The following is a 25,211-nucleotide window of genomic DNA, read 5'->3' as shown; positions in this document are numbered from 1 at the left end:
CTCAGGAAAGGCAACCTGGGGAACACCTTGGAGTGTAACACACCATCTCTCTCCACCCCATACCCATTTTTTAGGCCTAATGCAGTGTACTTTTCTACAACTACTAAACGAGAGTCGGAAGACCGAAGCAATGGCAAGGAAACCTGGGGAACACCTTGGAGTGTAACACACCATCTCTCTCCACCCCATTCCCCATTTTTTAGGCCTAATGCAGCCTACTTTCCGACACCTACTAAACGAGAGCATGAAGATCGAAGCTCAGGAAAGGCAACCTGGGGAACACCTTGGAGTGTAACACACCATCTCTCTCCACCCCATACCCATTTTGTAGACCTAATGCTGTGTACTTTTCTACAACTACTAAACGAGAGTCGGAAGACCGAAGCAATGGCAAGGAAACCTGGGGAACACCTTGGAGTGTAACACACCATCTCTCTCCACCCCATACCCAATTTGTAGGCCTAATGCAGCCTACTTTCCGACACCTACTAAACGAGAGCATGAAGATCGAAGCTCAGGAAAGGCAACCTGGGGAACACCTTGGAGTGTAACACACCATCTCTCTCCACCCCATACCCATTTTGTAGGCCTAATGCTGTGTACTTTTCTACAACTACTAAACGAGAGTCGGAAGACCGAAGCAATGGCAAGGAAACCTGGGGAACACCTTGGAGTGTAACACACCATCTCTCTCCACCCCATACCCAATTTGTAGGCCTAATGCAGCCTACTTTCCGACACCTACTAAACGAGAGCATGAAGATCGAAGCTCAGGAAAGGCAACCTGGTGAAAACCTTGGAGTGTAACACAACCTGTCTCTACACCCCATACCAAATTTGTAGGCCTAATGCAGCGTAGTTTCCACCAACTACTAAACGAGAGCCGGAAGATCGAAGCTCATGAAAGGCAACCCGGGGAACACCTTGGAGTGTAACACAACCTCTCTCTACACCACGAAAGGGCTGATTCTTAGGAAGGAAGGCTGTTGTAAATAAGCATTGCGCGTCCGAGGGTGATTATATTCTTATTCGGTATCTACTCACCCTCGGACGCGCCATGCTTCTTGATTTGTAATTAATGTTTATTTGCAATGTGCTTTTGACTTACTCAATTATTTTTTTAATTATTGATTTTATTAAATTAATAGTTTAACATCTTATTGGAAATAATTTAAAGGAGACGCGACAGGACAACACTCGGTGGATGCCATATCTGTGTTAACAACTCCAAAAAACTTTCAGTTAACTTCTTGCAGGAGAAAGAAATTGTAGCTGTTGGACCTTTGTAGTACAGTTCCAGATATTTGTTGTGTGTTTGTTTTGATTGTTAAAATGTCTGCATTTGAGATCTCAACACGATCTTATTTTTTATAATCAAATTAATTTTTTAAATATTTTATTAGGTTGGTTCAAGGGGTACACGGGCCGCAGTAGACAGGTCAGTGGAGGCCTAGTGGAAGGAGGGACCGCAGATGCGCCACTGTTTCACCCATACACAATTAGTAGGCCTAATGCAGCGTAGTTTCCAACAGCTACTAAACGAGAGCCGGAAGATCGAAGCTCAGGAAAGGCAACCTGGGGAACACCTTGGAGTGTAACACAACCTCTCTCTACACCACGGAAGGGCTGATTCTTAGGAAGGAAGGCTGTTGTAAATAAGCATTGCGCGTCCGAGGGTGATTATATTCTTATTCGGTATCTACTCACCCTCGGACGCGCCATGCTTCTTGATTTGTAATTAATGTTTATTTGCAATGTGCTTTTGACTTACTCAATTATTTTTTTAATTATTGATTTTATTAAATTAATAGTTTAACATCTTATTGGAAATAATTTAAAGGAGACGCGACAGGACAACACTCGGTGGATGCCATATCTGTGTTAACAACTCCAAAAAACTTTCAGTTAACTTCTTGCAGGAGAAAGAAATTGTAGCTGTTGGACCTTTGTAGTACAGTTCCAGATATTTGTTGTGTGTTTGTTTTGATTGTTAAAATGTCTGCATTTGAGATCTCAACACGATCTTATTTTTTATAATCAAATTAATTTTTTAAATATTTTATTAGGTTGGTTCAAGGGGTACACGGGCCGCAGTAGACAGGTCAGTGGAGGCCTAGTGGAAGGAGGGACCGCAGATGCGCCACTGTTTCACCCATACACAATTAGTAGGCCTAATGCAGCGTAGTTTCCAACAGCTACTAAACGAGAGCCGGAAGATCGAAGCTCAGGAAAGGCAACCTGGGGAACACCTTGGAGTGTAACACAACCTCTCTCTACACCACGGAAGGGCTGATTCTTAGGAAGGAAGGCTGTTGTAAATAAGCATTGCGCGTCCGAGGGTGATTATATTCTTATTCGGTATCTACTCACCCTCGGACGCGCCATGCTTCTTGATTTGTAATTAATGTTTATTTGCAATGTGCTTTTGACTTACTCAATTATTTTTTTAATTATTGATTTTATTAAATTAATAGTTTAACATCTTATTGGAAATAATTTAAAGGAGACGCGACAGGACAACACTCGGTGGATGCCATATCTGTGTTAACAACTCCAAAAAACTTTCAGTTAACTTCTTGCAGGAGAAAGAAATTGTAGCTGTTGGACCTTTGTAGTACAGTTCCAGATATTTGTTGTGTGTTTGTTTTGATTGTTAAAATGTCTGCATTTGAGATCTCAACACGATCTTATTTTTTATAATCAAATTAATTTTTTTTATATTTAATGATGTTGGTTCAAGGGGTACACGGGCAGCAATAGACAGGTCAGTGGAGGCCTAGTGGAAGGAGTGACGGCAGACAGGCATCAAAGGCCTAACATTGGGCTGGCTGTAGGCAAGTTAAAATTGGTTCCAGGGGAACACGGCCATCAGTGGCCTGGTCAGTGTAGTTGTAGTTGAAAGAACGGGACGCAGACAGGCTTCGAAGGCCTAACATAATAACATAGGGCTGGCTGTAGGCAAGTTAAAATTGGTTCCAAGGGAACACGGCCATCAGTGGCCTGGTCAGTGTAGTTGTAGTTGAAAGAACGGGACGCAGACAGGCTTCGAAGGCCTAACATAACAAACTTGGGCTGGCTGTAGGCACTTTTAAATTTGTTCCAGGGGTACATGGGCAGCAGTGTATGGTCAGTGGAAGTCTAGTGGAAGGAGTGACCGCAGACAGGCTTCCAAGGCCTAACATAACAAACTTGGGCTGGCTGTAGGCACTTTTAAATTGGTTCCAGGGGTACACGGGCAGCAGTGGTCTGGTCAGTGGAAGTCTAGTGGAAGGAGTGACCGCAGACAGGCTTCCAAGGCCTAACATAACAAACTTGGGCTGGCTGTAGGCACTTTTAAATTGGTTCCAGGGGTACACGGGCAGCAGTGGTCTGGTCTGTGGAAGTCTAGTGGAAGGAGTGACCGCAGACAGGCTTCGAAGGCCTAACATAACAAACTTGGGCTGGCTGTAGGCACTTTTAAATTGGTTCCAGGGGTACACGGGCAGCAGTGGTCTGGTCAGTGGAAGTCTAGTGGAAGGAGTGACCGCAGACAGGCTTCCAAGGCCTAACATAACAAACTTGGGCTGGCTGTAGGCACTTTTAAATTGGTTCCAGGGGTACACGGGCAGCAGTGGTCTGGTCAGTGGAAGTCTAGTGGAAGGAGTGACCGCAGACAGGCTTCCAAGGCCTAACATAACAAACTTGGGCTGGCTGTAGGCACTTTTAAATTGGTTCCAGGGGTACACGGGCAGCAGTGGTCTGGTCTGTGGAAGTCTAGTGGAAGGAGTGACCGCAGACAGGCTTCGAAGGCCTAACATAACAAACTTGGGCTGGCTGTAGGCACTTTTAAATTGGTTCCAGGGGTACACGGGCAGCAGTGGTCTGGTCAGTGGAAGTCTAGTGGAAGGAGTGACCGCAGACAGGCTTCCAAGGCCTAACATAACAAACTTGGGCTGGCTGTAGGCACTTTTAAATTGGTTCCAGGGGTACACGGGCAGCAGTGGTCTGGTCAGTGGAAGTCTAGTGGAAGGAGTGACCGCAGACAGGCTTCCAAGGCCTAACATAACAAACTTGGGCTGGCTGTAGGCACTTTTAAATTGGTTCCAGGGGTACACGGGCAGCAGTGGTCTGGTCAGTGGAAGTCTAGTGGAAGGAGTGACCGCAGACAGGCTTCGAAGGCCTAACATAACAAACTTGGGCTGGCTGTAGGCACTTTTAAATTGGTTGCAGGGGTACACGGGCAGCAGTGGTCTGGTCAGTGGAAGTCTAGTGGAAGGAGTGACCGCAGACAGGCTTCGAAGGCCTAACATAACAAAATTGGGCTGGCTGTAGGCACTTTAAATTGGTTCCAGGGGTACATGGGCAGCAGTGTATGGTCAGTGGAAGTCTAGTGGAAGGAGTGACGGCAGACAGTCTTCGAAGGCCTAACATAACAAAATTGGGCTGACTGTAGGCACTTTTAAATTGGTTCCAGGGTAACACGGCCAGCAGTGGCCTGGTCAGTGTAGTAGTTGTAGAAAGAAGGGACCGCAGACAGGCTTCGAAGGCCTAACATAACAAAAATGTCAAAACAATGGTATTGTCAGTGCCAGGCATTGAAGGATGTCAGCGGCTAGACTACACATTGGTGAAGCTGTGAGAGATAATTTTGCTAGTGGTAGAGCACTGTTTGAGCTGGGGGGGGAACTGTCTTGTGGCCGGCGGTACAGGCACAGGGCCCCTCATATTACAACGGTGTGTCTGACGTTGGGTGCGCACCACCACCGCCAGAGACACTTTATTGTACTATGAGGGACCCAGTGGCAGTGCCGTCGACCAAAAGCGGCCACACCCACCTCTTCAGACAAACAGCACTCTCAAGGGTCCAAGCGCAAAGTGGCGATAGCACGGCCCCGTGTGGGGAGTTTGGCCATTTCGTGAGGTGGAAACATGTCGTATGCTGGACAATCAGGTGAAGAAAATTACGAGATTGGAAAAGTCATTCAGAATAGTCCACAGGCAAGACCTTTTCATAGGAAAGCTAGGTGTCAGCCGGGCAGGGTGGGGCAAAAGATTTTGAAATCCAGTTGTGGTTCATTTTAATGAAGGTTAGATCATCTACATTTTGGGTAGCCAGACGAGTCCTTTTTTCTGTTAGTATTGAACCTGCAGCACTGAATACTCTTTCTGATAGGACACTAGCTGCCGGGCAAGCAAGCTCCTGCAATGCATATTCTGCCAATTCTGGCCAGGTGTCTAATTTGGATGCCCAGTAATCAAATGGGAATGACGGTTGAGGGAGAACGTCGATAAGGGATGAAAAATAGTTTGTAACCATACTGGACAAATGTTGTCTCCTGTCACTTTGAATTGATGCTGCAGTACCTGTCCTGTCTGCGGTCATAGAAAAATCACTCCACAACCTGGTCAGAAAACCCCTCTGGCCAACGCCACTTCTGATTTCTGCCCCTCTAACACCTCTGGTCTGCTGGCCCCTGGAGCTCGTGTGAGAACGATCACGGGCGCTGTGTGCAGGGAATGCCAGAAGCAAACGGTCAACAAGAGTTGATTGTTTTGTTGCTAATATTAGTTCCAAGTTCTCATGTGGCATAATATTTTGCAATTTGCCTTTATAGCGAGGATCAAGGAGGCAGGCCAACCAGTAATCGTCATCGTTCATCATTTTTGTAATGCGTGTGTCCCTTTTGAGGATACGCAAGGCATAATCCGCCATGTGGGCCAAAGTTCCCGTTGTCAAATCTGCGGTTGTGCTTGGTTGAGGGGCAGTTGCAGGCAAATCTACGTCACTTGTGTCCCTCAAAAAACCAGAACCCGGCCTTGCCACGCCACCAATTTCCCGTGCCCCCGGGAAAGCTTCCTCATTAAAAATATACTCATCCCCATCATCCTCCTCATCCTCCACCTCCTCTTCGCCCGGTACCTCGTCATGTACACTGCCCTGACCAGACAATCGCTGACTGTCATCAAGGCTTTCCTCTTCCTCTGGTGCAGACGCCTGATCCTTTATGTGCGTCAAACTTTGCATCAGCAGACGCATTAGGGGGATGCTCATGCTTATTATGGCGTTGTCTGCACTAACCAGCCGTGTGCATTCCTCAAAACACTGAAGGACTTGACACATGTCTTGAATCTTCGACCACTGCACACCTGACAACTCCATGTCTGCCATCCTACTGCCTGCCCGTGTATGTGTATCCTCCCACAAAAACATAACAGCCCGCCTCTGTTCGCACAGTCTCTGAAGCATGTGCAGTGTTGAGTTCCACCTTGTTGCAACGTCTATGATTAGGCGATGCTGGGGAAGGTTCAAAGAACGCTGATAGGTCTGCATACGGCTGGAGTGTACAGGCGAACGGCGGATATGTGCGCAAAGTCCACGCACTTTGAGGAGCAGGTCGGATAACCCCGGATAACTTTTCAGGAAGCACTGCACCACCAGGTTTAAGGTGTGAGCCAGGCAAGGAATGTGTTTCAGTTGGGAAAGGGAGATGGCAGCCATGAAATTCCTTCCGTTATCACTCACTACCTTGCCTGCCTCAAGATCTACAGTGCCCAGCCACGACTGCGTTTCTTGCTGCAAGAACTCGGACAGAACTTCCGCGGTGTGTCTATTGTCGCCCAAACACTTCATAGCCAATACAGCCTGCTGACGTATGCCAGTAGCTGCCCCATAATGGGAGACCTGGTGTGCAACAGTGGCAGGTGCGGATGGAGTGTTTGTGCGACTGCGGTCTGTGGACGAGCTCTTGCTTCTGCAGGAGGACGAGGAGGAGGAGGAGGAGGAGGGGGTGCGAACGGCTACAGACAACTGTTTACTAGACCGTGGGCTAGGCAGAACTGTCCCAAACTTGCTGTCCCCTGTGGACCCTGAATCCACCACATTTACCCAGTGTGCCGTGATGGACACGTAACGTCCCTGGCCATGCCTACTGGTCCATGCATCTGTTGTCAGGTGCACCTTTGTGCTCACAGATTGCCTGAGTGCATGGACGATGCGCTCTTTAACATGCTGGTGGAGGGCTGGGATGGCTTTTCTGGAAAAAAAGTGTCGACTGGGTAGCTCGTAGCGTGGTACAGCGTAGTCCATCAGGTCTTTGAAAGCTTCGCTTTCAACTAACCGGTAGGGCATCATCTCTAACGAGATTAGTCTAGCTATGTGGGCGTTCAAACCCTGTGTACGCGGATGCGAGGCTAAGTATTTCCTTTTTCTAACCATAGTCTCATGTAGGGTGAGCTGGACTGGAGAGCTGGAGATCGTGGAACTAGCGGGGGTGCCGGTGGACATGGCAGACTGAGAGACGGTGGGAGATGGTATTGTTGCCGCCGGTGCCCTAGATGCAGTGTTTCCTACTACGAAACTGGTGATTCCCTGACCCTGACTGCTTTGGCCTGGCAAAGATACCTGCACAGATACAGCAGGTGGTGCGCTAAATGGTGGTCCTACACTGCCGGAAGGGATGTTGCGTTGATGACTAGCTTCATTGGCCGAGGGTGCAACAACCTTAAGGGACGTTTGGTAGTTAGTCCAAGCTTTCAAATGCATGGTGGTTAAATGTCTATGCATGCAACTAGTATTGAGACTTTTCAGATTCTGACCTCTGCTTAAGGAAGTAGAACATTTTTGACAGATGACTTTGCGCTGATCAATTGGATGTTGTTTAAAAAAATGCCAGACTGCACTCTTTCTAGCATCGGATACCTTTTCAGGCATTGCAGACTGAGCTTTAACCGGATGGCCACGCTGTCCTCCACCAGGTTTTGGCTTTGCCACGCGTTTTGGGCAAGATACGGGCCCGGCAGATGGAACCTGTGGCGATGTTGATGCCTGCTGCGGCCCCTCCTCCTCTGCTTCAGAACTGCTGCCGCCTGCACCCTGTTCCCCCAATGGCTGCCAATCGGGGTCAAGAACTGGGTCATCTAATAACTCTTCTTGTACCTCCTGCGCAACTTCGTCTGTGTCACCGTGTCGTTCGGTGGTATAGCGTTCGTGATGGGGCAACATAGTCTCATCAGGGTCTGATTCTTGATCAGCACCCTGCGAGGGCAATGTTGTGGTCTGAGTCAAAGGACCAGCATAGTAGTCTGGCTGTGGCTGTGCGTCAGTGCACTCCATGTCAGATTCAATTTGTAATGGGCATGGACTGTTAACTGCTTCACTTTCTAAGCCAGGGACGGTATGTGTAAAGAGCTCCATGGAGTAACCCGTTGTGTCGCCTGCTGCATTCTTCTCTGTTGTTGTTTTTGCTGAAGAGGACAAGGAAGTGACTTGTCCCTGACCGTGAACATCCACTAACGACGCGCTGCTTTTACTTTTACCAGTTTCACGAGAGGAGGCAAAAGAGCTAGAGGCTGAGTCAGCAAGATAAGCCAAAACTTGCTCTTGCTGCTCCGGCTTTAAAAGCGGTTTTCCTAATCCCAGAAAAGGGAGCGTTCGAGGCCTTGTGTAGCCGGACGACGAACCTGGCTCCACAGCTCCAGACTTAGGTGCAATATTTTTTTCCCCACGACCACCTGATGCTCCACCACTACCACTACCCTCATTACCAGCTGACAATGAACGCCCCCGGCCACGACCTCTTCCACTAGACTTCCTCATTGTTTTAAAAACGTAACCAAACTAACGTTATTTGTTGCAGTCACACAACTTACACGGTGAGCTATAACTTCAGTATGATTTAGCTACCCCTTTACAGGTTGGTGAGACCACAGCGAAAATCAGGCCCAATGTTACACACTCTTTTTTTGGTGGCTGCAAATTAGAGAGATGCCCCACACGCAGGACTGTCACTGAAGCACAAATGTTAATATTAATGTCACACTATTATTTTTTTTTTATTTTTATTTTTTTCAGGAACACTTTAGAAACCCCCCCAAAAAAAAAAAATAGATTTTTGCAGGGAGAATTTAGAAAACAAATGTAACAAACTATATGCTTTCTATGGGCCACTGAGTGAGAGATGACGCACACAGGAATCAGGAGTGGCACACAAGCCCAGAGGCCAATATTTTTCTACCAATGATTGATGGAGTTATTTTCTCTGGTAGATTTTGGAACCCAAATCAAGGAAAAAAAATATAGGCTTTCTATGGACCACAATTGGAGAGAGAGAGAGAGAGAGAGATGGCACACCCAGGAGTCAAGACTGGCACACAAGCAGAAAGGCCAATATTAATCTCCCACTGTTTTTTTTGTTTGTTTTTTTTTTTTTTTTTTCAGGGAGACTTTAGAAAAAAAAATAATAAAAAAAATATGATTTTATCAGGAAGAATTTAGAAACCAAATAAAATAAAATGATTTTTTCAGGGAGAATTTATAAAACAAATAAAAACAAAAATAGGCGTTCTATGGCCCACTGACTGAGAGATGACGCACACAGGAGTCAGGAGTGGCACACAAGCCCAGAGGCCAATATTTTTCTACCAATGATTGATGTAGTTATTTTCTCTGGTAGATTTTAGAACCCAAATCAAGGAAAAAAAATATAGGCTTTCTATGGACCACAATTGGAGAGAGAGAGAGAGAGAGAGAGAGAGAGATGGCACACCCAGGAGTCAAGACTGGCACACAAGCAGAAAGGCCAATATTAATCTCCCACTGTTTTTTTTGTTTGTTTTTTTTTTTTTTTTTTCAGGGAGACTTTAGAAAAAAAAATAATAAAAAAAATATGATTTTATCAGGAAGAATTTAGAAACCAAATAAAATAAAATGATTTTTTCAGGGAGAATTTATAAAACAAATAAAAACAAAAATAGGCGTTCTATGGCCCACTGACTGAGAGATGACGCACACAGGAGTCAGGAGTGGCACACAAGCCCAGAGGCCAATATTTTTCTACCAATGATTGATGTAGTTATTTTCTCTGGTAGACTTTGGAACCCAAATCAAGGAAAAAAAATATAGGCTTTCTATGGACCACAATTGGAGAGAGAGAGAGAGAGAGAGAGAGATGGCACACCCAGGAGTCAAGACTGGCACACAAGCAGAAAGGCCAATATTAATCTCCCACTGTTTTTTTTGGTTGTTTTTTTTTTTTTTTTCAGGGAGACTTTAGAAAAAAAAATAATAAAAAAAATATGATTTTATCAGGAAGAATTTAGAAACCAAATAAAATAAAATGATTTTTTCAGGGAGAATTTATAAAACAAATAAAACCAAAAATAGGCGTTCTATGGCCCACTGACTGAGAGATGACGCACCCAGGAGTCAAGACTGGCACACAAGCAGAAAGGCCAATATTAATCTCCCACTGTTTTTTTTTTTTTTTTTTTTCAGGGAGACTTTAGAAAAAAAAATAATAAAAAAAATATGATTTTATCAGGAAGAATTTAGAAACCAAATAAAATAAAATGATTTTTTCAGGGAGAATTTAGAAAACAAATAAAACCAAAAATAGGCGTTCTATGGCCCACTGACTGAGAGAGAGAGAGAGATGGAACGCTTAGTACTGGCACACAAGCCCAAAGGGCAATATTAATCTCCCTTTTTTTTTCCAGGGAGAATTTCTAAAACCCAAAAAAAAAAAAAAATAGGCTTTCTATGGCCCACTATTTGTGAGAGAGATGGGACGCTCAGGACTGGCACAGATGGCACGCTCAGGACTGGCACAGAAGCCCAGAGGCCAATATTAATCTCCCTTTTTTTCTGGGAGAATTTATAAAACCAAAAAAATATTTAAATAGGCTTTCTATGGCCCACTATTTGTGAGAGAGATGGCACGCTCAGGACTGGCACAGATGGCACGCTCACAACTGGCACACAAGCCCAGAGGCCAATATTAATCTCCCTTTTTTCAGGGAAAATTTATAAAACCAAAAAAAAAATTAAATAGGCTTTCTATGGCCCACTATTTGTGAGAGAGATGGCACGCTCAGGACTGGCACAGATGGCACGCTCACAACTGGCACACAAGCCCAGAGGCCAATATTAATCTCCCTTTTTTCAGGGAAAATTTATAAAACAAAAAAAAAAATTAAATAGGCTTTCTATGGCCCACTATTTGTGAGAGAGATGGCACGCTCAGGACTGGCACAGATGGCACGCTCACAACTGGCACACAAGCCCAGAGGCCAATATTAATCTCCCTTTTTTTCAGGGAGAATTTATAAAACCAAAAAAAAAATTAAATAGGCTTTCTATGGCCCACTATTTGTGAGAGAGATGGCACGCTCAGGGCTGGCACAGATGGCACGCTCAGGACTGGCACACAAGCCCAGAGGCCAATATTAATCTCCCTTTTTTTCAGGGAGAATTTATAAAACCCAAAAAAAAATAAAATAGGCTTTCTATGGCCCACTATTTGTGAGAGAGATGGCACACTCAGGACTGGCACACAAGCCCAAAGGCCAATATTAATCTCCCACTGTATTTTTATCAGGGAGAATTTATACACCCCACAAAAAAAATACAGAAAAATGAAAAGGCTTTCTATGGCCCACTATGTGAGAGAGATGGCACACACAGGGATGGCACTCTAGCAGAAATGCCAAATTGCCAATCTTAATCTCCCACCAAAAAAAAAAAAAAACAGGGAATGTCCTACAATTACTATCTCCCTGCCTGCAGTAATCTCAGCCAGGTATGGCAGGCAGCTACTATCTCCCTGCCTGCAGTAATCTCAGCCAGGTATGGCAGGCAGCAATAAGGAGTGGACTGATGCACAAATGAAATAAAAAGTGTGGACAAACAAAAAAGATAGCTGTGCAGAAAGGAAGGAACAAGAGGATTTGTGCTTTGAAAAAAGCAGTTGGTTTGCACAGCGGCGTACACACAGCAATGCAGCTATCAGGGAGCCTTCTAGGGCAGCCCAATGAGCTACAGCGCTGAGGGGAAAAAAAAAAAAAAAAAAAACTTCCACTGTCCCTGCACACCGAGGGTGGTGTTGGACAGTGCAAATCGCTGCAGCACAAGCGGTTTTGTGGTTAATGGACCCTGCCTAACGCTATCCCTGCTTCTGACAAAGCGGCAGCAACCTCTCCCTAAGCTCAGATCAGCAGCAGTAAGATGGCGGTCGGCGGGAACGCCTCTTTATAGCCCCTGTGACGTCGCAGACAGCAAGCCAATCACTGCAATGCCCTTCTCTAAGATGGTGGGGACCAGGACCTATGTCATCACGCTGCCCACACTCTGCGTTTACCTTCATTGGCTGAGAAATGGCGCTTTTCGCGTCATTGAAACGCGACTTTGGCGCGAAAGTCGCGTACCGCATGGCCGACCCCGCACAGGGGTCGGATCGGGTTTCATGAAACCCCGACTTAGCCAAAAGTCGGCGACTTTTGAAAATGTTCGACCCGTTTCGCTCAACCCTACTCTTGTTGTCTCCTCACAGCAATGGAGGATTGCCCTGTGCCATATGACTGTGGTAGCCAGTCATAAGCTGTATTGATGACATCCCCAGAGTCAAGAAGTCACTGCGAAGTCACTGCTGTGGTCAGTGATTAGTAGCAACATTGACGGCTGAATCTTGGACAAGGGACGGCCACAGGACGAGGGGTACAGCAACAATCAGCAGACACGCACAAAGATATAATATGAATATTTACTAACCAGTCTATAAAACAAAGGAAAGGATGGTAGGTTAAGAGTGTATAAAAAACAAATGCAGTGATAGCAGTTACTCTCAATAACACCGACTGAGAGTATACACAGGTACACTTAAACAGAATTAAGAGTTATATGCGAGCAAAATACAACACGATTAACCCTTTCTATGCATAAATCAATAAAACGACAATGTTGTACCAGTACTTTAGTAATTGTCTACTCGGAGAAGTTTTCGAAGTGTCTCTGACAGAAGAGGTGTTTTCTCCTAACTAACTGGACCTCTATAAGGCTATTTATATACACACATATATATTCAGATGTATGATGGTACTGATAAGTCCTGAAACTGAAGTAGAAGGGTCCTAGCTGAGCTAAGTGCCGAATAATCACAAACACCCTCTTGAAGCTCTTAGGGAATGCCGATCACTCCAACGCAGGGCTTCCCTAAGCCCTTAGAGATAAGGCCTCACGTGGACTAGCCTGAGATGCTGTATACGTGGTTGTCCTCACCGAGTCATCTCACATTAAGCCGAACAACGTGTCCCAGAGTCACCAACAACAAATCCAGGGCCACACCGTCTTATCCAGATTTTCTCCAAGAATCTGCAACTTCACTTCCCCCTGGACTCACCTTCGACTACTCCCAACTGCCCACTAACTGCCAAAAACCACCGCTCTCCAACTGGCCAGATCATATATTACATGACAAATCTCCAACATTACAGTAAACTGTGATAAACCCTCACAACGGAAGACATGTCATCAATGTAGCGGTGGATGACCCAGGCACAGCAACTTAAAAATAGAACTACATTTAAACAATATAAAGAAGATCAACATAAAATGGATACTTCCTTGGACATTTGGACAAACCAGAAGAATAAACTAGATATTGAACCGCCAATTACTTAATGTTCTATATTAGTACATATACATGTGTAATGTTACGACTTGGTAGTTTGAAATACAGAAGTCTTGGAATTAGATCTGACCTAGACAGCAGCTACAGTACGTTAAGTTTGTGTGTTCTTTGTCTGCTTCATATTTTTATTTGTCCATAAAGAAGCAGTCCCGTCAACATTTTTGTCCTCTTAATATATTGTCATCATCGTATTATATACTGTAGCTCTGTGTACTTACAACTTCTCATTTTGACTTTTCACCCAGCTAATTCTTCTTTTTTCTCCTTGCATGAGTCATCCCTCTTCAACTCTTGACTCAGCTGCTCTGATCCTCCCCCTGCCAAGGACTTTTGCAGTAAAAATTCATGCAGGAAAATTGACCTGTTTCTACATAGAGATTAAAAACAAACTAGCTGAATCCTTTTAATCATGTGATATCATAGAACTAATGGAAAAGAGACAAATTAACTGGGTGGAAGGGCAAAATGAGCAATTGTAAATACACAGTGCCATAAAATATGATGACTGCAATATATCAAGAGGATACACATTTTTTATTTGAGTACTTCTTTAAAGAGGACCTGTCACCCTATCAAAAGTGGGAAGTTCCTGCTTATATTGCATTCCTACTGGAGTTTTCCATGTTTATTTACATACAGTCCCAGAGATATAGTCAGTGCCAATTTTATAATCTTTACTAAGAGGGTGTGATTGGATAACAACGCACTGCAGCTTAAAGATACATTCACAGAGAATCCTGTGAGCCACGTCCCCTTGGTAAATACCATAGCAATTGTCACAAAATAAGAAGTGCCTTATCTATTGGACAGTATGGCAGATTAAAAAAAAATAGAATACACCAAAAAGTGGAATACTCAGCCTCAGGAATAAAATATGAGAAAAAATGGCCTTTTCTGTATTGGTGATTCCTCTGATAGGTTCTCTTTAAAGCACCAGTCCAGCGTTTTTTTAATTGCAGCGGTGCTTCTAATGTAAAGTCACTGCCCCTGGTCTTATAGTTGCCCACAGCTGTCATCACCTTCTATCGCCGCTGGTCCTGATGGTCCTCAGCAGTTTGTGATTTGCCCGATCGCTGCAGTGTTTGCTGGAGCAAGCTGAAGGCTACTTTTTAATGAAAGTCTATGAGACCCTTGTTCTGGCTCTCATAGACTTACATTAAGAGCTGGTGAGGTAACTTATGAATTTTGGTTAATCAGGAGTTCCATTCACAAGATGGTGCCGTGGTACAGTGGTGGGTAAGCATCAGACTAGAGTCAGCGACCTTACATTACAAGCACCATTCCAGCGCTGGAAAAAGAAACACGCTGTAGTGATGCTTTAAAGTAGATGCTTTCTACACTCCAAACAAATGGATAAGGTCATTGTCTTTCTATGAAATAAGTCATATTTTACGTGAGTGCTTGAAATGAGGACATTACCATGTAGAGCGAGAGAGAGGAACACGCTTGGACATTATCACAGTCAATCACATTCATTCTCTCAGCTCACTCTCTGAAAATGTCTTTTGGAAGTAGAGAAGTTCTTTGAACTTTGGAAAGCTATTGTCACCCGTTAATCACATAGACAAGTACAAAGCTTAAAAATATAACATCATTACTACCCTTCTCAGGAAAGGTCACCTGACCAAATTCTCCAGAGGACTAGACAATGGCCATCTATTGAGTATAGTACATCAGGGTTCATTTGTCTCATATTACACTTAGCATTCTGATGTGCAATGATGCATATGAGCAGGGAGAAAAATGTTTTCTCAAAAACAATTAATAATCACCTACAATTGCTAAAGACTGATCGTCTCGAAAAGAAACCAAGACTATATATGGCCATACGTTTTGGTAATTGACTAGAAAAGAAAAATCAATTACTAAAATGGAAATCTCAAGATTAGTCTCCTTTATACAATCACTTCTTATGCTTTATGGCCTGCTTTATAACTTCCCATTATCCTCCAAAAAATACACTGGTCATGAGTTTCCCAATGTAAACTGTGGGAGTATCTTGCACTAAATGTTCAGTTTCTCTGCAGAGCCTTCAAAGAGGCAATAAAGCATTATTTTGTATCCTTTGAAATCTTTGTTGTCTTTTTATTCTATGGATCAGTTGGATACGTCAGAACAAGAGAGGGAGAAGAGCTTAAAGGCCCTCCATATTGATGAGTTCGGTTGGCAGACTTATGTGTATGAGGGCATCATCTGACTGATTATCAGGGAAGATGTCAATCAGGCATCTACAATACTGGACTGCCAATCGCATTGTTATCCCGCAGATAATGTCGGCCAATATGTCAGCTGTCTGCTTTCTCATAGAGAACATAGTATCGCTCAGCTAAACAAGCACTCCTGTCTATGGCAGAGTCTCCTGAGTTGGTTTTCGGCAGAACTATCGGAGGAAGCAGGGCCGGACTGGCCATCTCGCAATTCTGGCAAATGCCAGAAGGGCCTGTCTGGTCGTGGGCTGCACTGTCTGCTACATTACTAACAGAATCCGTGTTCTCCAGACATCAATACTGTTGAGAGTTGTGATGGAGCACAAAGTGGCTGACTCCGTCACTTACCCCAGCAGGCCACAGGTAGCAGTAGAAATATTGGTCTTGTAGAAAATCTTCCTTCCCTCCATCCAGGGTAATATTAGTAATATTTCCCATCTGGTTCTTGGGTACGGGAACAACATGGGCCTGTGTGATTTCAAATGCCAGGTCTGAATTTCAGCCCCAGTCCGTACCTGGGAGGAAGTATTGTTTCGCTGACAGTCATCTAATTAATGTGTGTGGTCAGCTTTAAAGTAGCTCTTTGCACTGGGAAATTCATAATAATATGCAATGTGGGATTCCATTTTTTGCCTCTTTTCTAAACCAACACCATAAAAATGAGCTTGAATACTTGTTGATGTAAGTGTAATAAATAAGTGCACATTCACACTGTGGCCATTGACAAATATTCATATAATCCCTTAAAATTTATAAATTATGTTAGTTTGTTTTAAAAAACACCACCCAGTGTGTAGGACCACACAATAGTGTTGAGATACACAAAAGTAGGTAACAATTCTATTAGATACATAGACTAATAATGTCCATGGAATAACCTAAAGGGTCCCTGGTTTAACCCTACCTGATCACTACCTAGCTAAGGAGGTAGGCATCATAAAGAGAATGGTTATTTGGCGCCCCCACTCAGCGACGGCTTTTCCAATCTCTCCATATTATTCCCTGTAGCTATACAGGTGGGAAAACATATAGGTTAAAGATAAGAGATGAACTATAGGTATGGTAATAACTGTAATGCAGCGATATGTTAGGGATAATTTTTGTTATGACCAGGTAATAGGAAAACCCGAAGGAATACCAAATACAATATAAAACCTAAAAAATAAGTTCACAAATTCATTGCGTCACTATAATAACCAACACCACAGGTATAATAACCCTGTGGAGTAAAAGAGATTCCTGCTATGGGAAAAAAAACCTCATAATAATTCAATCAATTCAAGGCCCAAATATAAAGGGAAGTGTAACCTAATTATTAAAGATAAAGACAGATAAGGGATACACAATAGTGATGAGCGAGTATACTCAGGTGGTCTCCGAGTATTTGTGACCGTTCAGAGATTTAGTTTTTGTTGACGCAGCTGCATGATTTGAGGCTGCTGGACAGCCTGAATACATGTGGGGGTTGCCTGGTTGCTGGGGAACACTGATTAACACTGATATTACTGCCATATGGGGACCATATAGCGGTAGATACCAGTCATCTAGAATATATAACAGATCACAGTACAGTTATTTGATGGTGACTTACAGCTGACATTCTTTCTGGTGGAGTCATTCACGTTTCCCGTCTTTTCCAACTGGCCCAGACCAACAGCCAGGACTCAGCTGCCGAGATTACAACAAAGACACATATGACTTTTCACATTTCAGGCACCATCCCCATCTATACACAATCAGCAAAACTCCCTGGCCTGTAGATACCCCAATGCTGAGCAGCTGCTGCTGTAAGTGTCCCTATTACTGCACCTACTGAGTGGTACTGTGTGCCTTATAATTTTGCTCCTATTGGAGCCCTAGATGCCCTTTTTATTGCACTCATTAAGTATGATGTTAACAAAAGTGCCCACAAACACCATAAGATACCCTCACAGTGAATTCCTCCACATTCCCCTCCAGACGCACAGAATGATGACCCCACTGTATCCCACCACTAATCTCCCCCCGGAAAGTATGGTGACCCCAACACAGTATGATCTCCCAACTGTGACCCCCCCAATAGCCTTCCATGCAGTATATATAATGGGCCTACATATAGTATATTGGCTCCACACCTCTCCACACTGTGTAATGGCCCCCACAGCATGATTGTCATGATCCCAATGGCAGGGGATAACAAAAGGACAAGCACAAAAAACAGAACAAGCTCTAGGGTGATGGAAACTGAGCTGACCGCGATCCTGAACCTAATTCACACACTAGCAGTAGCCGGGGAACGTGCCTACGATGATTCTAGACGTCTCGCGCCAGCCGAAGGACTAGCTTCCCCTATTAGAAGAAACAAAGACCTCTCTTGCCTCCAGAGAAACACCCCACAGAAATAGCAGCCCCCCACATGTAATGACGGTGAAATGAGAGGAAAGCACATACGCAGTAATGAAAACAGATTCAGCAAAATGAGGCCCGCTAAAACTAGATAGCAGAGGATACAAAAGTGAACTGCGCGGTCAGCGAAAAACCCTACAAAAAACCATCCTGAAATTACTTGAACTCATGTGCCAACTCATGGAACATGAGGAGTAATATCAGCCCACTAGAGCAACCAGCAACAAGGAATCACATAACTGCAAACTGGACTAAAACGAAAATAAAGCAAAACGTGGAACAGGAAAAATCAAAAACTTAGCTTGTCCTGAAGATTACAGAAGCGGAAAGCAGAGGTAACAAGACACACTGATTACATTGATCGCCGGCGAGGAAATGACAAGAAAGCCAGGTTAAATAGGAAACTCCCATATCCTGATAGAACAGGTGGACACCAGAGACCGCAGAGAACACAAGTCACCCAGTACCATCTGTAACCACCAGAGGGAGCCCAAAAACAGAATCCACAACAGTACCCCCCCCCCTTGAGGAGGGGTCACCGAACCCTCACGAGAACCACCAGGGCGACCAGGATGAGCCCTATGAAATGCACAGACCAAATCAGCAGCATGAACATCAGAGGCAACCACCCAAGAATTATCCTCCTGACCATAACCCTTCCACTTGACCAAATACTGAAGTTTCCATCTGGAAACACGAGAATCCAAGATCTTCTCCACAACATACTCCAATTCTCCCTCCACCAGCTGGAGCAGGAGGCTCAAGCGAAGGAACAACAGGTACCTCATACTTCCGCAACAACGACCGATGGAACACATTATGAATAGCAAACGATGCCAGGAGATCCAAACGAAATGACACAGGGTTAAGAATTTCCAAGATCCTATAGGGACCGATGAACCGAGGTTTGAACTTAGGAGAAGAGACCTTCATAGGAACAAAACGAGAAGACAACCATACCAAGTCCCCAACACGAAGTCGAGGACCCACGCGGCGACAGCGATTAGCAAACTGCTGAGCCCTCTCCTGGGACAACTTCAAATTGTCCACCACATGACTCCAAATCTGATGCAACCTATCCACCACCATGTCCACTCCAGGACAATCAGAAGGCTCCACCTGACCAGAGGAAAAACGAGGATGAAACCCCGAATTACAAAAGAAAGGAGAAACCAAGGTAGCAGAACTAGCCCGATTATTAAGGGCAAATTCGGCAAGCGGCAAAAAGGTAACCCAGTCATCTTGATCAGCAGAAACAAAACACCTTAAATAAGTTTCCAAGGTCTGATTAGTTCGTTCCGTCTGGCCATTCGTCTGAGGATGGAATGCAGACGAAAAGGACAAATCAATGCCCATCTTAGCACAGAACGTCCGCCAAAATCTAGACACAAACTGGGATCCCCTGTCAGAAACAATGTTCTCCGGAATCCCATGCAAACGAACCACGTTCTGAAAAAACAGAGGGACCAACTCAGATGAAGAAGGTAACTTAGGCAAGGGTAGCAGATGAACCATCTTAGAAAAGCGGTCACACACAACCCAGATGACGGACATTTTTTGAGAGACAGGGAGATCCGAAATAAAGTCCATGGAAATGTGCATCCAAGGCCTCTTCGGGATAGGCAAAGGTGACAACAATCCACTGGCCCGAGAACAGCAAGGCTTAGCCCGAGCGCAAACTTCACAAGACTGCACAAAAGAACGCACATCCCTCGACAAGGAAGGCCACCAAAAAGACCTGGCCACCAAGTCTCTAGTACCAAATATTCCAGGATGACCTGCCAACGCAGAAGAATGGACCTCGGAGATGACTCTACTGGTCCAATTATCCGGAACAAACAGTCTTTCAGGCGGACAACGATCAGGTTTATCCGCCTGAAACTCCTGCAAAGCACGTCGCAAGTCTGGGAAGACAGCCGACAAAATCACCCCATCCCTAAGGATACCAGTGGGCTCAGAATTTCCAGGGGAATCAGGCACAAAACTCCTAGAAAGAGCATCCGCATTCACATTCTTTGAACCTGGCAGGTATGAAACCACAAAATCGAAACGGGAGAAAAACAGTGACCAACGAGCCTGTCTAGGATTCAGACGCTTGGCAGACTCAAGGTAAATCAGATTTTTGTGATCAGTCAAGACCACCACACGATGTCTAGCACCCTCAAGCCAATGACGCCACTCCTCAAATGCCCACTTCATGGCCAAAAGCTCCCGATTACCAACATCATAATTCCGCTCAGTGGGCGAAAACTTTCTAGAAAAGAACGCACATGGCTTCATCACCGAGCAATCGGAGCTTCTCTGTGACAAAACCGCCTACGCTCCAATCTCAGAAGCATCAACCTCAACCTGAAAAGGAAGCGAAACATCTGGCTGACGCAACACAGGAGCAGAAGAAAACCGGCGCTTAAGTTCCTGAAAGGCCTCCACAGCCGCAGGAGACCAATCAGCAACATCAGCACCCTTCTTAGTCAGATCCGTCAAAGGCTTAACAACACTAGAAAAATTAGTAATGAAATGACGATAAAAATTAGCAAAGCCCAAGAACTTCTGTAGACTCTTAAGAGATGTAGGCTGCGTCCAGTCACAAATAGCTTGAACCTTGACGGGATCCATCTCAATAGTAGAAGGGGAAAAAATATACCCCAAAAAAGAAATCTTCTGGACTCCAAAGAGACACTTTGAACCTTTTACAAACAAAGAATTGGCCCGCAGGACCTGAAACACCTTCCTGACCTGCTGAACATGGGACTCCCAGTCATCAGAAAAAACCAAAACGTCACCCAAATACACAATCATAAATTTATCCAGATATTCACGGAAAATATCGTGCATAAAGGACTGGAAAACAGAAGGAGCATTAGAAAGTCCAAAAGGCATCACCAAATACTCAAAATGGCCCTCAGGCGTATTAAATGCGGTTTTCCACTCATCACCCTGCTTAATCCGCACAAGATTATACGCACCCCGAAGATCAATCTTAGTGAACCATTTAGCCCCCTTAATGCGAGCGAACAAATCAGTCAACAATGGCAAAGGATACTGATATTTGACCGTAATCTTATTCAAAAGACGGTAATCTATAGAAGGCCTCAAGGAACCATCTTTTTTGGCCACGAAAAAAAAACCTGCTCCCAAAGGAGACGAAGATGGATGGATATGTCCCTTTTCCAAGGACTCCTTAACATAATCCCGCATAGCAGTATGCTCTGGCACTGACAGATTGAACAAACGACCTTTAGGAAATTTACTGCCAGGAATCAAATCTATAGCACAATCGCAATCCCTGTGAGGAGGAAGCGAATTGAGCTTAGGCTCCTCAAAAACATCCCGATAATCAGACAAAAATACAGGAACCTCAGAAGGAGTAGATGAAGCGATAGAAATCGGAGGTGCATCATCATGAACCCCCTGACATCCCCAGCTTAACACAGACATCGTTTTCCAGTCCAAGACTGGGTTATGAGTTTGTAACCATGGCAGACCAAGCACTAAGACATCATGTAAATTATACAGTACCAGGAAGCGAATCACCTCCTGATGAACGGGAGTCATACGCATGGTCATGTGTGTCCAGTACTGAGGTTTATTCATAGCCAAAGGTGTAGAGTCAATTCCTTTCAAAGGAATAGGGACTTCCAGAGGCTCCAGACTAAACCCACAGCGGTTGGCAAATGACCAATCCATAAGACTCAGGGCAGCGCCTGAATCCACATAGGCATCGACGGAAATGGCTGATAATGAACAAATCAGAGTCACAGACAGAATGAACTTAGACTGTAAAGTACTAATGGCAACAGACTTATCAACCTTTTTTGTGCGTTTAGAGCATGCTGATATAACATGAGCTGAATCACCACAATAAAAACACAACCCATTTTTCCGCCTATAGTTTTGCCGTTCACTTCTGGACTGAATTCTATCACATTGCATTGTCTCAGGTGCCTGTTCAGAAGACACCGCCAAATGGTGCACAGGTTTGCGCTCCCGTAAACGCCGATCAATCTGAATAGCCATAGTCATAGACTCATTCAGACCTGTAGGCGCAGGGAACCCCACCATAACATCTTCAATGGCCTCAGAAAGGCCATCTCTGAATTCTGCAGCCAGGGCGCACTCATTCCACTGAGTAAGCACCGACCATTTCCGAAATTTCTGACAATATATTTCTGCTTCATCTTGCCCCTGAGAGAGAGCCAATAAAGCTTTTTCAGCCTGAATCTCTAGGTTAGGTTCCTCATAGAGCAAACCCAATGCCAGAAAAAACGCATCCACATTGAGCAACGCAGGATCCCCTGGTGCCAATGCAAATGCCCAATTCTGAGGGTCACCCCGCAGGAAAGATATTACAATCTTGACTTGCTGAGCGGGGTCTCCAGAGGAGCGAAATTTCAAAGAAAGAAACAACTTGCAATTGTTCCTAAAATTCAGAAAACTAGATCTATCTCCAGAAAAAAACTCTGGGATAGGAATTCTAGGTTCAGACATAGGAGCATGTACAATAAAATCTTGTATATTTTGAACCTTAGCAGCAAGATTATTCAGGCTGGAAGCCAAACTCTGGACGTCCATGATAAACAGCTGAGGTCAGAGCCATTCAAGGATTAAGAGGAGGTAAGACGCAGCCAGGCTGCAATTAAGGCTAGGCAGCAAACTCTGAGGGAAGGAAAAAAAAAAAAAAAAAACTTCCTCAGACTACTTTTCCTCCTACTTCAGCCAATACGATTACCACTTTTCTGGCCGGCGATACTGTCATGATCCCAATGGCAGGGGATAACAAAAGGACAAGCACAAAAAACAGAACAAGCTCTAGGGTGATGGAAACTGAGCTGACCGCGATCCTGAACCTAATTCACACACTAGCAGTAGCCGGGGAACATGCCTACGATGATTCTAGATGCCTCGCGCCAGCCGAAGGACTAGCTTCCCCTATTAGAAGAAACAAAGACCTCTCTTGCCTCCAGAGAAACACCCCACAGAAATAGCAGCCCCCCACATGTAATGACGGTGAAATGAGAGGAAAGCACATACGCAGTAATGAATACAGATTCAGCAAAATGAGGCCCGCTAAAACTAGATAGCAGAGGATACAAAAGTGAACTGCGCGGTCAGCGAAAAACCCTACAAAAAACCATCCTGAAATTACTTGAACTCATGTGCCAACTCATGGAACATGAGGAGTAATATCAGCCCACTAGAGCAACCAGCAACAAGGAATCACATAACTGCAAGCTGGACTAAAACGAAAATAAAGCAGAACGTGGAACAGGAAAAATCAAAAACTTAGCTTGTCCTGAAGATTACAGAAGCGGAAAGCAGAGGTAACAAGACACACTGATTACATTGATCGCCGGCGAGGAAATGACAAGAAAGCCAGGTTAAATAGGAAACTCCCATATCCTGATAGAACAGGTGGACACCAGAGACCGCAGAGAACACAAGTCACCCAGTACCATCTGTAACCACCAGAGGGAGCCCAAAAACAGAATCCACAACAATGATAGACCCCACACAAACCTTTTCACTGAATAATTGCTTGCATACAGTATAATGCACCCCATAGTCGCCCACATAGTATAAAGCAGCCCATTGTCCATACAGTATAATGCACTCCCCACAGTCCTCCATATAGCATAATGCACCTAATAGCCCTCCGTATAGTATAATGCACCCCATAGTTCATACAATATAATGAACAGTGTTTTCTGTATAGTATATGCATATGATGAGTTTGAATCATCATCACATGTTTGAAACAAAGATATTTACCCACAATTTTGGTAAGGCACCAACAATTTTGTCTGCCTCTTTCTTGGGGTTTTATGTGAAATTATGCCCATTTTGCCTTTTTTTCTGTTTTTTGTGCTGCTCCAATACACACAAAGGAAATAAACATGGGTATAACAAAACATGTGCTTTGCAAAAAGGAAAAAAAAGAGCATGAACCGCACATCCCAAAATCATACGTTGATCTAAAGCCGCTAGGCAAAAATTAATATAACTGAATATGAGGTTTTCAGTTTAACATTCTGATCAGACTGTATGAAGCCCACTGCCACTTCACGGCAAACCTCGTAGTGGGTCCTATCGCCCTAACGGAGCGGAGCCGTGCGGCGCCCACCGCCACAGCGGCCATGCACCAGCAGGGCGGACGGCCTGTTGCCCCACAGCACCCATGCTGCGAGACTGAGCCCCCATGACTCCAGACCGCGCCGCCCCACCAGCACAAAGCCACAGCAACAATGGCCGCCACACAGCACCAGCACCAAAATGAAGGGAGCACTTAAACTCACCTTCCTCCAGCTCTTCAGTGAGAGCCAAAATGGGCTAGACCCCTAACTTTGCAGTCTCCTGCTAATTAAAATCACCTGTGCCAAATGGGAGGAGTGCTGGTCCAAGAAGAAGACTAGAACATGCTTTGCAAAAAGGAAAAAAAAGAGCATGAACCGCACATCCCAAAATCATACGTTGATCTAAAGCCGCTAGGCAAAAATTAATATAACTGAATATGAGGTTTTCAGTTTAACATTCTGATCAGACTGTATGAAGCCCACTGCCACTTCACGGCAAACCTCGTAGTGGGTCCTATCGTCCTAACGGAGCGGAGCCGTGCGGCGCCCACCGCCACAGCGGCCATGCACCAGCAGGGCGGACGGCCTGTTGCCCCACAGCACCCATGCTGCGAGACTGAGCCCCCATGACTCCAGACCGCGCCGCCCCACCAGCACAAAGCCACAGCAACAATGGCCGCCACACAGCACCAACACCAAAATGAAGGGAGCACTTAAACTCACCTTCCTCCAGCTCTTCAGTGAGAGCCAAAATGGGCTAGACCCCTAACTTTGCAGTTTCCTGCTAATTAAAATCACCTGTGCCAAATGGGAGGAGTGCTGGTTCAAGAAGAAGACTAGAACATGCTTTGCAAAAAGGAAAAAAAAGAGCATGAACCGCACATCCCAAAATCATACGTTGATCTAAAGCCGCTAGGCAAAAATTAATATAACTGAATATGAGGTTTTCAGTTTAACATTCTGATCAGACTGTATGAAGCCCACTGCCACTTCACGGCAAACCTCGTAGTGGGTCCTATCGCCCTAACGGAGCGGAGCCGTGCGGCGCCCACCGCCACAGCGGCCATGCACCAGCAGGGCGGACGGCCTGTTGCCCCACAGCACCC

General features: G+C 44.8%; 1 protein-coding gene across 1 annotated transcript in view; it reads left to right on the top strand.

Moving 5' to 3' along the window:
- GPR143 (G protein-coupled receptor 143) overlaps positions 1–15,500 on the top strand; it is a 98,833-nt gene extending 83,333 nt beyond the window's left edge. The window contains exon 9 of the mRNA XM_069761586.1: positions 12,306–15,500. Within this exon, the coding sequence (XP_069617687.1) occupies positions 12,306–12,352 (47 nt within the window). The 3' untranslated portion in view covers positions 12,353–15,500. The remainder of the gene's footprint in view (positions 1–12,305) is intronic.
- The last annotated feature ends 9,711 nt before the right edge of the window (positions 15,501–25,211 follow it).

Source organism: Ranitomeya imitator, chromosome 3, assembly GCF_032444005.1.
Source record: "Ranitomeya imitator isolate aRanImi1 chromosome 3, aRanImi1.pri, whole genome shotgun sequence".
NCBI lineage: Eukaryota > Metazoa > Chordata > Amphibia > Anura > Dendrobatidae > Ranitomeya > Ranitomeya imitator.
Note: the sequence above shows the minus strand (reverse complement) of the source record. Positions and strands in the feature narration are given on the sequence as shown.